Source organism: Bos mutus, chromosome 28 (assembly GCF_027580195.1).
Source record: "Bos mutus isolate GX-2022 chromosome 28, NWIPB_WYAK_1.1, whole genome shotgun sequence".
Taxonomy (NCBI): Eukaryota; Metazoa; Chordata; class Mammalia; order Artiodactyla; family Bovidae; genus Bos; species Bos mutus.
The window spans coordinates 27,762,550-27,777,557 of record NC_091644.1 but is presented as its reverse complement, the minus strand read 5'-3'; the positions used below and the strand labels follow the sequence as shown (position 1 = coordinate 27,777,557).

General features: G+C 38.4%; 1 protein-coding gene across 1 annotated transcript in view; it reads left to right on the top strand.

Moving 5' to 3' along the window:
• ARID5B (AT-rich interaction domain 5B) overlaps positions 1-15,008 on the top strand; it is a 192,403-nt gene that overhangs the window by 21,248 nt on the left and 156,147 nt on the right. The window contains exon 3 of the mRNA XM_005896709.2: positions 11,335-11,560. Coding sequence (XP_005896771.1) covers positions 11,335-11,560 — 226 coding nt within the window. The remainder of the gene's footprint in view (positions 1-11,334; positions 11,561-15,008) is intronic.

The window sequence follows — 15,008 nt, the reverse complement described above, 5'->3', positions numbered from 1 at the left end:
ACTAGAACTTTAAAATACAAAACCCCTTTTAAGTAATCCAATATAGGATAATTACATTATTAAATAAAGCCCTGGGTTTCAAATTATTCCACTGCCATTGTACATGTGAAGAGAATAATGTGAACTGTGCTAAGCGAACAGAGCAAAAAAAAAAAGTTTAACAGGAGGGAGCATGTCTAAATCATATGTTTATGTTTAAATAAAAGCTACACAAAATAGGAAGATTTACTTGGTTTCTACATTAAAGTGTCCTAAATAGGCGTAAGGCTTTCGATGATTGTCTGTGAAGACTGCTCTTCTCATTAATGGCAGCTGTATATCAAGATGCTGTTGCCAGATCACCAATAACTTTGACTAATTTGGACGACTCCCATTGTGATTTTCATATACCAACAGGGACAAGGAATTTTCTTCTTCCTTTTAGGGTCTCAAAGGAATATGGGCCCCACTGAACTTCGTACCTGGGCAGGATGCCATGTGCCTATAAAACTAGGTGAAAAAAAGATCAGGAGATGCAAAAGTAATGAGTTGAAGTCACTCCGCATGTTGGAACATCTGGGTTGGGTGGTGGTTGAATCTGAGTTCTATTGTTCTTGTTTGTGCTTTTAGAGAATGTTCTTTATAGGTACCTCGGTTGAGCTTTAACACTGGAATTGTGCTCCTTTATCTTCTTTTGCTTCTGTTTTAATGGCCAGAGCTAAGTATATGAGTGCCACGCTAGTTTTTATTATGGCAGCCTGAAAGTAGTTAAGAAAAAATAGACTGTGATGTTAACACCCTATTAATTTGGCTAAAGGAAGGGTAGGCTGGTTCAACCATTGACTGAAGGCATCTTCTCTACATATCAAATGCTTCCCTATTTAGAGAGAATGCTAGGATGTGTTTTCTTGTTTCTGTGTAATTTTTTTTTTAATCTTAGGGAGGAAAAAAGATGAATGCATGGTAAATCTAAAAGAAAAGAAATGGAACTGGGAATTAACGACAGGATATTTCTGAGGTTTTCTTTTGAGATGGCCTTCTCGTAGGGGAGCAGACTGCTGCCTAACAGGTTTTAGATTAGTGTGTATTAAAAATGTATTTAGGAACATAAAATATTTAGGGTTTTTGAATTACTTGTTTGATACTCAAATGCCTTTGGCAAAGCCATGAAGGATGGTCACATTACATTTGACAAATCGCCCCTCAGAGCAGTCTTGTGTTTGCTTACCCTCTCTAATTGTGCCAGGATGAATTTCCAAAATTCACTGAGCCACAGAAGTCACCCAGACATCTGGTGGTGGAGGGGGCAGTGGTTGAAAGAGAAGGGACTGGCTTGGGAAATTGGAACCCAATACACTAGGGAGCCTCCATGGCAAATCCATTTCATCATGTTAAGGGAGTCAAATTAAACCTTAGCATACTTGAGAGGATGTCTTCATCACTCAGACAACAGAAAATTCTTCACATTTTGAATTAAGGCATATAGTCTTACTTTGGGGACAAAAACAAAATAAAAATTAAAATACTTTCTGTTGCAAAATGACTTTAAATCCCACCCACCCTAGGAAATTGGTGGAAGGTGGGGAAGGTTTACTTATTCCAGGATAGGAGTAGGTTGGAGTGTTACTACTGTAAAGGCTTAAGACACCGGTTTCTGGGACTTCCCTGGTGGTCTAGTGGTTAGGAATCCAGCTTCCACTGCAGGGGGAACACATTCGATCCCTGGTCAGGGAACTAAGATTGGACATGCTGTGCAGCACAGCCGGAAAAAAAGACCAGTTTCCCAGAGACCATAGGGTTACCAAGCTGGTTTCTGGTTCTACTTCAGTTTTCTCATCACTAAAATGGGCCTGAGAACACCTATTTCGGCAAGTCCTTATGGGGATTAGATAAGATAATGTCTGTGAATCCATAGATTAGTGTGGGTAAAATAAAGTACCTCAGGGTTTGTCACTGCTGTATCCTTGAGGGTTGAGGAATATAACTTAGAAGCCCAAACATTCTTGATGGCTTTCTGGCTCATCTTTGCCTTGGAGACACCCATCAGGAGCTACAGGGATATCATCCCCAGACAAAGAATTAAGAGTTAGGAAGTACACAGTTCTTTGCAGGTGACATGCGAAGACCAGCCCCCCTCCTTTTCAGTTACAGTGATGCTATATGTAATAATAGTAATAGCCATGATTTCTAGGATGCCTGTGTTGAGAGATGTACTAGAATTACCCCATAGGCTAGATACGCTATGAGGTGGGTTCTTTTGTCCTATTCACCTCCCCCTGCCCTGCCTTTTTAAGATGAGACCTGGGCAAGATAATGTTACACCCCAACATTAACATTAAACACAGAAGAGCTACATTGGAACCTGGGTCCGAGAGACTCCGAAGCCAGTGTTTCCTCAGCTCTCTTAGTTTCTTCCAGCATGGAGCATCCAGACAGGGGTGGGGCCATCAACAAAAGCACTTGCTGTAGGCTCTGGGCCCAGCACAGTCCGTGGCTCCTTAGCGCAAGAGAAGTAAAAGTTAAACAAACATCTTTGCCATTAAAAAGGTGTTTATTGTAGGAGAGAGAATGATGCAATTCAGCATCAAATACTGACACCTAAGAACGATTTAGCATGTCACAAGTAATAAGCTCAGTAATTCCCACTTCAGGGACCAAGGTAGTGTTGGTATCATTTTATTTTGTCAAGTTAAGGACATTAAAAACAGCTACTACTGTCCATTGCCATCCTCATAATATCTTTTTCCCCCTCTAAAACACCACCAGATGAAAGGAAGAGATATGAAGTCTTAAATAGAAAAGAGTGTGTAGGAGCCTCTCTCAATCAGCACTGCTCCCTTCTTTCTGCCCTGAGGGCCCGCCTGTGTGGCCCCACTAACAGAGTTCTGGGCCCCGCTTCTATCAAGGTTCCCCATAGAAGAGAGAGGGATGGAGGAGAGTGAAGGCAGGTGTTTATCCTGTTCTTTCCTGTGAGGTTCCCACGGACTGTCGGTGTCCCGCTGAGAAAGAGTCAAAGCCACTGGTAGAAGGTCTGCTCTGCTCCTGTAACAGTTCCCTCCACCTTTGACAGTTGCCCCAGGAATGGTGACAGGTGAGCTGCTACGAGCCCACTTTCCTGGACTGTCGCTGTCCTAGGGTGCTTTTACACCCACCAACATCTTTCTTATTAGTCCCTTTGTGATTATCGTTATTCAAATATTCCATCTTTTTCCTGTTGGGATCCTGACTGATACAAGAATAGTCCTTGAAATCTAGCATATTTAGTTTCTTGAAGTATACACTGCTTTGTCTTCCTTGTTCCCGTTTCACTATTGATCAGTGAAAACTTCGTATTGTTGACCCCCATTACCATTCTCTTTTGCTGGATATTCTTGGATCTCTGATTGACACCCGCGTGCCTGCCGAGTGACACCTTTAACTCTTTGCATAGATAGCCTATTAGCAGGACACACAGATGTGTTACAGGGACAGTGAGGGGGCGGAAGGGTAGGGTCTTGAATGGCAGGTATCTGAGGGAGGCTTGGATATAAAGGAGTGAGTGGCCAGTGTAACCAGGCTCAGTGGGGCGCTTTCTTTTCCTTGGTTGAGTCCGCTGGTGCACACCATGGACATACATGCCTGCTCCAGTGCTTAGGGCATCACTAACTTTGAAAAGTTTGTCTTCAGTTTTAGTTTCTGTCTTGATGGAAAACTCCCCCTCTTGGGACTTCCCTGGCAATTCAGTGGGACTTCGCTTCCAGTATGGGGGGGTGCCGGTTTGATCCCTCGTGGGGGAGTTAAGATCCCGCATGCTCGAGGCCAAAACCCCCAAACATAAAATAGAAGCAATTCTGTAACATTCAATAAAGACTTTAAACTGGTCTATATTAAAATTTTTTTTCAAATTACCCACTCTTGTGGAACCAAGTAGACTGTTATTTTGGTTTCACAATTTTTTTAGCTAACATCACCTATTAATGTGTTTTGTGTTCCTGACATTTATCACATTTCAACTGCTCTACAAAGAACATTTTAAAAACACAGGATGTTTGAGGATGATTAAGGTGAATAAGCCATGTTTTCCTATTCTCATTTAACCCTCCTCCTCCCTGCCAACCCCCACAGAATACACTAATGTGTTTATTGTCCTTTGGGCTCTATTAACATAGCTGAATATGGCTTTCCTCAGCAAAGGTCTGTTATTGGGTACCACATGGTGCCATAGGGAAGTTTCTGTTCACATCTTCTCTCCTGAGGAATGATATGTTAGTAAAAAAAAAAAAATATATATATATATATAGGCTTAGCTGTGCTAACAGAGGCCCAGAATTAAAGTTGTTTAAATAACCTGGGAGTTCAAAATCTCTCATGTCACAGCCTGTGGGTAAGTGGTTCAGGCTTAATGTGGTGACTCTGCTCCATGAAATCTTTGAGACTTGACTGCTTTTATCTTTTTTCTCCTCAGAGATTTGCTTCCATCTGTATGATCCAAAGGCATATCCATCCCCTTTGAGGGCCTGGTCCAGAAGTTGTACACATTACTGATACTCACATCCGATTGGTCAACACTTGGTCAGGTGGCTGCATCTGGCTGTAAGGGAAGCAGGGAAATGATGTCTTTATTCTGTGCCCAGCAAATTAGCAATCTCTTATTAAAGAAGAAGGGAAGAATAGATACAGGCAAGCAGTTGATCACAGTGGGGAATATTAAATTCTTGTGTCAACTAAGCTCTTTTCTTACGTATAAGCCAAGTGGTACAGTTCCGCTGAACTTGAGTTGACTCTTGAGACATCTAAGCTGAGGACTGAACAAAGGACTGGAGTTTGGATGAAGGTTTAAACCAGCTAGTTGGAACCAAACTATAGAGTGTAGTCATGGGCTTAGAGATTAACATTAGAATCTCCATGGAGAATGATTTCTTCAGGGAGTGATATGCAAAGAAAGAAGACTGGACCCAGAAGGAACCTAAGGATATGTGCTTTCCTACATTTTCCCCGTAGGGAAGTAGAATAAGGGAGGAGAGAAATTGAATAGTTGTTGGGTAGGTGTTCTTCATGGGTCCGTTGAGTATCTGCACATCATGTGAGCAGAACTGACTGCCTTTGTTCCAACTGTCTTTTCAAGGAAGTTTATGTCGTGAACAGCCTTGGAAGATGGAGCTTGTGTCTTCCTCCAAAACAAAGGGCAGACATACTTACTGCTCAGTATTAAAAGATTTGGGTTCCCTACGCTTGGGGTTCCTCTCCTGAAATGCACCCACTCTTATGTATATGTCTCATCTAGGCCTCTTTGAATCCCCTTTTGGGATCTGGGTATCAAACATCCGACACAGATGGTGATACTTTGACGGCAGCTATTGCTGTGAACTGTAAACCATCCTTTGTCTCTGCTTACAGTCTGTATCTTCTATAAGCATCCATGAAACTGACAGATTAATTTATAAGTTTGAAGTAGAATAAAATCTCAGATTCTTCAGTTATTAACAAGAGGGAGAATTTTAAGACAAAGCTACACTTGTTATTAAATTATTTTTAAAATTAATTTATTTTAATTGGAGGGTAATTTACAGTATTGTGGTTTTTGCCATACATTGACATGAATCAGCCATGGGTGTACATGTGTCCCCCCATCCTGAACCCCCCTCCCACCTCTCTCCCATCCCTCAGGGTTGTCCCAGTGCACCAGCTTTGATTGCCCTGTTTCATGCATCAAGCTTGGACTGGTCATCTATTTCACATATGGTAGTATATATGTTTCAATGCTATTCTCTCAAATCATCCCACCCTCACCTTCTCCCCACAGAGTCCAAAAGTCTGTTCTTTACATCTGTGTCTCATTTGCTGTCTTGCGTACAGGGTCGTCATTACCGTCTTTCTAAATTCCATATATATTTGTTAATATACCGTATTGGTGTTTTTCTTTCTGACTTACTTCACTTTGTTTAATAGGTTCCAGTTTCATCCACTTCATTAGAACTGACTAAAATGCATTCTTTTTAATAGTTGAGTAATATTCCATTGTGTATAAAAGTTAAGAATAGCCTTGGTTAATGATATAGTGATTTTGAAAGATTTTAAACTCAAGACCCTTTATGCTCAGATTATTTAGGACCACAGAGGTGCTTTGGTTTATGTGGATTATATCTACTGGTATTAGAAATTAAAACAAAATAATTTTAAATGCTCAATTTGTTTAAAAATAAAAGTAATGTGACATGTATATGCAAAAACTGATTGTCAAGCTGACTCAGACTTGACAAAAAATTAAATCAAAATGGATTATATTTGTAAATGTAAAACTATAGAACTTTGGGAAGAAGACAAAGGAGAAATTCTTCATGACCAGAACTCAGGCAAAGAATTCATAGGTATAAAAGTAAAACTACAATCCATAAAATTAAAAAATGATCAATTGGACTTGATCAAAGTGTAAAACTTTTGTTAAACACACTGATAAAGAATGAAAAGACAAGCTACAGAATAGGAGAAAATATTTTCAAACCCTAGGTCTAATAAAAGACATATCACGAGGGTACAAGGACTCTCAAAACTCAACAATATGGAAATAAACAACCCAATGTTTAAAAATGGGCAAAAGACTTAAATACACACTTCACCAGAAAGGATATACGGATGGCAAATTAGCACCTGAAAAGATGTTCAACATCATCAGCCATTAGGGAAATGAAAATTAAAAACATGATGAGAAACCTCTACATACATATTAAAATGGCAATAATAAGTTAATTAACAGTCATAGTATCAAGTGCTCGTAAGGACAGGGGACAGCTGGAACTCTCATGCATTGTTTGTGGGAATGCAAAATGGTACAGCCACTCTGGAAAACAGTGGGGCAGCTTCTGCAAAATGAAATATATACTTACTATATGACTCAACAGTCCCTCTCCTAGGTATTTATTCAAGAGAACTGAAAATGCATGTTCACACGAAAACTTGTACATGAATATTTATAGCAACTCTATTTGTAATCACCAAAGTTGGAAACAACCCAGTGTTCCTCAATGGAACACATCCATACCACGGGGTACTATTCAGCAGAAAAAAAGGAACAAGCTGTTGATACAGGCAGCAGCCTGGTGGCTCTCAAAGGCATTATGCTGAGTGAAATATAAGCAGTCTTAAAAGATTTCACACTGTATGATTTAATTTATATGACATTTTGCAGAAGAGAAAACCATACCAGGCAAGATCAGTAGTTGCCATGTGTACAAAGAACTGTACACCAAAAAAGGAAGTTTTACTGTAAGTTAATTTTAAAAATGAAAATGGCAATATAAACCCATTATGTAAATGTAACACATTTTTATGAAAATTAACCATATTTTCAAAAACAAAAAAAAATAGTATAAACAGTGGCATTGTTTTACATTTTTGTAAATTTCTTTACCATTGAGCTTAAAGAGACAGCTGTATTCTGATATCTCCTTCTGTATTCACTCTTTTGCCATACCATCTGTCATATAGTCACTGGAAAACCCCACTAGACACTTGAACGAGAATAAGAGTGAAAAAAGCAAATAATTTCTTAGTATTATTATGATCATTGTTTTGACTCTATGGACCACCTGAAATAGTCTTGGGGATTCCCCAGGGCTCCTGGCCCATACTTCGAGAACCACTGATATATAATATACCATCCCAAATTTTATTTTCATAGCATCAAGACTTTTTTTTGCCATACCCATATCTCCTACGTTTATTTAATGCTTTTGTTCAAACTAACCCATTTTTAAAAACAAAATTTTTTTAAAAAGAAACTTTCTGTATCCCCTATAAATGGGAAGCCAGTACCACTTCCCCATAAGTGGAAAGTTACTACAAGAATAAATATGCAGTGAGTAAGTTATATTGAATTTTAAAAGATTCATCCATGAACCATCTAAACTCATCTCTGTGTGGTACTATTTGGAAAACACTAATTTAGAGAAACAAGGATAATGAGGTGACATACCACTTCATTTATGTTGACAGATTGAATCCTCACCATTACCATCAGAGATAGACAGTATTACTAAACTTAAAAAAAAAAATGTGTGTTTAAAACATGGAAGCACAAGAAAGTTAAAGTCGCCTAGTGTTCCACAGGGAGTAAATTACAGGGCAGGGATTTGAACCCAGGCAGTCTGGCTCCAGAGTCCAGGATGAATGCTGTGTTGGCAGATAGGAAACTTGGATTCTTGTCCAACTTCCACCTGAAGCTGGCAGTAGGACGTGTCACTGAGTCTTACTGTTCTCATCATTGCCGTGGAGGAGGTGGGATGAATTAGGGCTTGGAAGTTTAAATGATGGGTTCCTGTCCAAGGGGCCGGGCAGGTACGGGAACGGTGGGCTGAATGTGAGGTGACAGGGAGTGGTGGGGGGTCAGTGGCAAACTACAGGGCTTGCCTTACATCTAAAGAAAGCAACCCTACTCACTTTCAACTTTCCTGTTTTGAGAGGGGTTTTCTGGTTGTTGTTGTTGTTGTTGTTTTCACATATCACTTTATTTTATTTTATAAGAGGAGTTAGAAGTCTGGGGACTTTGTGTAAAATTTCTCAATTTGTACAACACTTGGAGAGGCCAGCCACACACATGAGCTGGCTGATATATGACCAGATGATCTCCTTTGACTTAGAGGAATCTATGATTGAGTATGCTGTTACTACACAGTTGGAGAAACAAAACCCAAATGACAGAAATAGGCAGCTTAAAACAATGATGAACTTAGAAAGCGTCCCAACTCAGTCTATATAAATATTGATTCGGCTCTGGGTTCAAAGAGCTAAGGCACATTAATAGAATAATAGTGTATTTCTTTATGTTCCTGTTGTGTTGAGAGTAAGTCAGCAATACTTATCTAGTGCTAATTTTTGGTTTGCAGAGAGCTAATGTAATCATTAGATGAGTTTATTGAAATTCTTTTCTTAGATATAGAGACTTGCCCAAGAATGGTATTAGGAACTTTAGTCAGCACCGGCTCAGAATAGTAAACACGAACATGTGATTTATGCCATTGTGTATACCAAGTAATGTTTCCTGAGACTTTTTCTATATATATGTTGGCTATTTTGCTCTTTCGGGTTGTTTAGTTTCTTCCCCCTCCTCCGCTTATCAGATTTCCTTCTAAATCCTGGCATTTGAAATGTTGTAGGGCTAGTTTCTCTGAATCCACAGTGAGACATACTGGTGGTTTCACAATTAATCCAAACTTGGGTTTACGGCTAATATGTGTTTATTTGAATTCCTGCATTTATTTTTATGTATTGTGTATATTCATAGTACTCAAAGTCTGTTTCAGGGAGAAAGAGGAAGGAGGAATAAATCTATAGACTGGATCTTGAAAGATGGGTTTATTCATCAATGACATCATAAGGATTGTATTTTCTCTTGGTTAATAAACGATTTGTTTGGCGGGTGTTGGAAGCCAGCCAGAGCTAGTCATGCCATTTCTTGGAAAAGATCTGAAGCAACTGGTAATTGAAATGATAATCATTTGATCATAGTTAGAGCTATTTGAAAATAACACTCATCTCCAGACTTGTCTCTTCTAGGGAACCATATTTGGTAAAATTGTTGCCAAATTCCATTTTTGCTAATGTTGAGACTTATATACCATGATACTTAATTATTTTCCAGTATATTCTAAACTTGATTTCTGGTTTGCCCTTTCCAGAAGCTGTTCCCATATGCTTTGAAACAATACCCAGCCTGAATTTTTATTCTGGCATTTAATAATCACCATGTAATAGCTATAAAATGCGTGACAACTACAGATCTTTTATTTCAAGAGGATGGTGTAGTGAGTCTGAGTGAAATCATCCATTGAAATGGTACTTTGTAATATGCCCCATTGTTTATAAAGTATTGACTTTTTTTTTTCTTGAGCAGAAGATACAAACAGTTCCCGCTTTGTCTCCCATTTACTGGAAGTTCATATTTAATCATGATAAGGGAAAGGATTCCATTACAAAAGTTTTACTTTTCATTTTTGATTGAGATTTGTTATTTTGCTGCTACCTAACAAACTCTTCTCAGAGGCAGCTTGGAACTGGATGAGGAAAAGTGAAATTTTAGATCCTACCTTAAAACACTTTAAAAAGACTAAATGTTTTCAAATCCAGGGCTTTTAACTGTATGAAGCTTATCTTAATAAACCCTCTTTTGTTTGCTTTGGAGTAGTGTGTACAGTGTGTACAGTGTGTGTGTGTGTGTGTGTGTAGGTGGGAGAGAAGAAGGAAAGAGTCATGTTTTATAGAAAAATTAGCCAAAAATCACTTGTGAATTCCCTTTGTTTAATAGCTCAGAGACATCTTCCTGTTGTTGTTTGTCAAAAATATTTCTAAGATTTTGTAAGCTTAGGGGTTTTCACAGCTCAGCTTTCTTCAGAAACGTGAAGTAAAAGAAATGAAAGAAGTCAGTTCAAGTTGAAATGTCAAATGCTTCAAATAATCTAACTTTAAACCCAGGGAGATGATCTTCTTAAGCCTTTTCAAAGTATCTTTGGGAAAGAGAGGCCCTCCTTTGCTCCATGAATGGATATCTATTAAATATCTTGTTGGATTAATTCTGAGTCAGAAAAGTTGGTTGTTTCCTGGAAACAATTAAAGATGCTTAAAATTCAAATTTATGATCCATAGGAGAAACTCAAGTTTCAACTACTTTTCTTAGATTCAAAGGCTTTCTCCTCACCCACCCTCTTGCTTCTTACCCCATATGTATTAAGAGAAAAAATCAGTTCATTTCTCAACTTACAAAGTTTTTAAGAAACATGAGAATGTGTAAGTTTCTTTCAGTGGGAAGCACATAACATTTATGAAGTATTTCTTTTGGGATTACATCACAGTTTTATTTAATTTTAGGACAAAAGTTAAATTCAATATTTGTGTATAAGCCAAGGGAAAATGTACCATAAACATAGGAATTTGGGGGTGAGTCAGAGTTCCAAGAATCCCAGATTTACTTAGACCATTTATATAAAGACAGGCTAACCATTAGTCATCTATTTCTTGCTTTTTTACTTTTGTAATTAATGGCACCTAAAAATTAGCTTTCACCCAAGTGGTCAAAAAGGGAGACTGAGCTTTGGCAACTAGCATTAAAGATAGCTATTAGAATTACTGCCCAATTTTTGGACTTATTCTAAGCACATAACAAAAAATCCTATAACTACTCCTCAGCTAGACCACAAGCAGTGAAAAACCTTTGAAATGAAGTGAGTTATTGAAGGTCCTCTGTCACCAAAAAAAAAAAACGCATTGTCTTCTCGCATTAGATTAAACCACTCAAATGGTATTTCAGATGGGCTTTATTGAAAAATGTATTATTTTACTTCAAAACCACCAATACTGTTGTTCTCTCCCAACTACCTCTTGTAGGATGAAGTCATTGCTGTTTCCGAAAAGGTGATCGTGAAGCTTGAAGACCTGGTCAAGTGGGTACATTCTGATTTCTCCAAGTGGAGATGTGGTCTCCAAGCTGGGTCAGTGAAAACGGAGTCCCTGGGAAGGAATGGACAGAAGGAAGCTCTGCTGAAGTACCGGCAGTCAACCTTGAACAGTGGACTCAACTTCAAAGACGTTCTCAAGGAAAAGGCTGACCTTGGTAATTATCGTTTGTACTTCTAAATCTAACATGTAGGCATGTACAGTAACCACTTCTTTTATTGTAGGTTTTGCTGGAAACACTGTCATTCATATCCTTGTGTGTGTGTGTACATATATGCTGCTAAGTCGCTTCAGTCGTGTCCGACTCTGTGCGACCCCATAGATGGCAGCCCACCAGGCTCCTCTGTCCCTGGGATTCTCCAGGCAAGAACACTGGAGTGGGTTGCCATTTCCTTCTCTCGTGTACATATATATATGTAATTTCTTTAATCTCAAAGGGACCTGGGAATATGAATGGATAGATGACTGGGTGTGTAAGAAATGGATGTTACCTGTTGGGTCATAAGACCTTCTATGTGTGGAGCCCTGTGCTAGAAAATGGATAATACAACACGTGGCTTTTAGCAGCTTCCAGTAGCTCATAGCTCGTTGGTAAAGAATCCGCCTGCAATGCAGGAGACCACGATTCGATTCCTGGGTCAGGAAGATCCACTGAAGAAGGGATAGGTACCCACTCCAGTATTCTTGGGTTTCCCTTGTGGCTCAGCTGGTAAAGAATGTGCCTGCAATGCGGGAGACCTGGGTTCGACCCCTGGGTTGGGAAGATCCCCTGGAGAAAGGAAAGGCTACCCACTCCAGGATTCTGGCCTGGAGAATTCCATGGACTATACAGTCCATGGGGTCTTGAAGAGTCGGACACGACTGAGCGACTTTCACTTTCAGTTGCTATCAAGGCGTTAAGTCTTAATTGAGGGACCTAAAATTGAATGAGTGGAGAGTTAAAATATTTGTTCTGAGTAGATAATATGACATTTATTAGGACTGTGTCGGGAAAGCAAAACGAGGAAGACAGATGAATTACTTAACGTGGATCAAGGGAGCAACCTCAGAGCAGAGGATCCTTCGCTGGTTGGCAACTCCTGGCCTAGGTCCCCCAAGAGTTTTTAGTGTTCAGTGGTCACCATTAACTATATGGTTTTTTCTTTCCTTCCTTCCCCTATTCCACTACAGCTTTAAAGGAGAAATTGGGATTTAGAGTCGTTATTCTGTTTAGTGTTTGAATCCTGACTCTGTTGCTTCCTTAGCTGTGTGGGCTTGGGCAAATTAACCCCCAAGCCTGGAAAATGTGGACACTTTTCAGTGTCATTGGGAGATGTAACACCCAGTGATAAGTGTATATTGGTATATGGAAGGGGCTCTATAATTAATTCTGTTGCTTTTTCTTAACACTGTCTTCTCCAGTGAATTTTTTGTGTCCTTTCCTGTTTTTTTTTTTTTCTCTTTTGTGTCTCCCAAGTGGCATTCACTGACTTACTTTCCTAGCATTGCTCAAGACCAATGTTGTTGACCTCTGATTTAGACCAGTTATTTCCTCTTTAGGCAAAGAGGAACTTCACTTTTAACATATTAAGGCATCTTTTTCTTTCATTCTAGCACAGTGCTGATTTTCATAGCCCTATTTTATGCGTTAATGTGAAAACTTCCTGTTTTTTCTTTTAACCTAGATTTTAACTACTACAACAAACTTAGACTATTTTAATTGGCATAATGAGACTGAATAACACCTGTAACTGACTTGTCTTTTGTGTGATTCTGGTTTGTGATGAGCTATGCTGTATTTTGGGAATAGCATTAATATTTTCTTGCAGTTTGAGTTTAATAATCAACAGTTTCTTGGCATGTTTTGTTAGATGTCAGACAATAATATTTTGGTCATGGTGGCCTGGTTGTCATGTGCACATTTAGAGAAAATTATTAATCTAGTGGTTTTTATTTTAAAACCAAAGAATTTCCCCCCTCCTTTTTTTTTTTTTTTTTACTGATTTTCTTATATAGGCTGTTACAATTTTGTGAACACATGTGACTAGCCTTCTGACATGTGGTAATGCTGAATAATACAGCTGTTGTGTTACTTGCCTAATATATGATCTAAGCTGTATTGCTATTGTCTTATGTTTTTCTTAACATTAAAACCTTCCTTTTGTTTGTTTGTGTTTTTTTTTTAAGTTCTGAACTATACTGTTACTAATAAAAAACTAAACAGGAAACCCATGGGGGACGAAAGGATGTGTAGATGGTTAAGCTTGATGTCACGCATATAAACAAGAGTATTTATAGCAGAGCTGTTTTTGTATTTAAAATTGATAGTTTATTAATGAATGAAAAGAAACCCAACTTCTTAATTTCATCAGGACATTTAGAGGTTTTGATCTTCCTGAACTCTAAAAATGTCCATAATGTAACTTTTTAATAATTGATTCCAGAAGACATTGGTTTATAATGCATATTCAAAGTACTTAGTGGTTTTTAAATCTTGTTGTTCGTTAGACTTAGAGAAATTTTTAAAATAATACTGATTGCTGAGGCCAGTTTTCCCAGATTCTTCATTCAGTAAGATTGAGGCAAGGCCAAGGAATGTGACCTGATAAAAGGATCTCTAGATGACTGATTTTTTTTTTTTTTTGGGTGGTGGGTGGGGGGTGGTCTCATTTGGGAAACAGCTCTATGATTAGTGCAGAGGAAAGGAAAATAAGCAACAGGAGATTTGACTGGGAAAGCTCTCTGAAGAATAAGGAACACTGTGTATTTTTCTCTCTCTTTTTTTAATGTAAAATACCTCTTTAAGGATAGAATTTGGGGCCTTGAAATTCTACTTAGTTGGTATGAACTGTGGGGAATTTGAGACAAATAGCTTTTGTAATTGGAATGCACACTGTGTTGTAATAATGTGGAAAGAGAAACAAAAACTTTCCTTAATGTAATGAGTTTTCATTATCTGCTTGATCTAAGGGTTGCGAGTTTACATTATGAGGATTTATACTGGGGAGATTGGGGGTGTCCTTTGCTGTGTACATTCCTGTCCCAACAACTTTCTCTTCAACCTCTTCCTTTCTCTGTCTGCAACATCAAAATATTTGTTGTCTGCACTTTTCTTTCTACACAGTGGTTTTCTTATCTCCCTTTCTCTTGGCCACACTGAAACCACTTCCAATACCACATTGTTGATGGAAGTTCACACACTTATTAGGTTTTTCCTTCTGTAGAACCCTTCCAGCTCCTCATTGTTCTTACCAGAAAAAGAAGATGAACTCTGAGATTACTTAAGACCCCCTCCCTCTTTTTTTTCCTAGCAGAAGTAAAGAAAGAATAGACTGATCTCACCTTTCCGTGGATAAAGTAAAACTCCAATATGTTATTTTTCTGACTGAATTATTTTGCCATGTTAAAATATCAATAATAACAAAATAATTTAGTTGACTCTTAAAGAAGGGATTCTACCATATAAAAGCTAATTATAGAACTCTTCTTGTTCAGTGTTTAGTTAGAATTAAGTTCCCTTTAATCCCAGTTTGTCACTTCCTGTCTCTCTGAATAGTTTAAAAAAAAAAAAAGAATGTTCTCACAAATGTGTTTCTGCCAACAAATTAATACTCCACAAAGAGAAA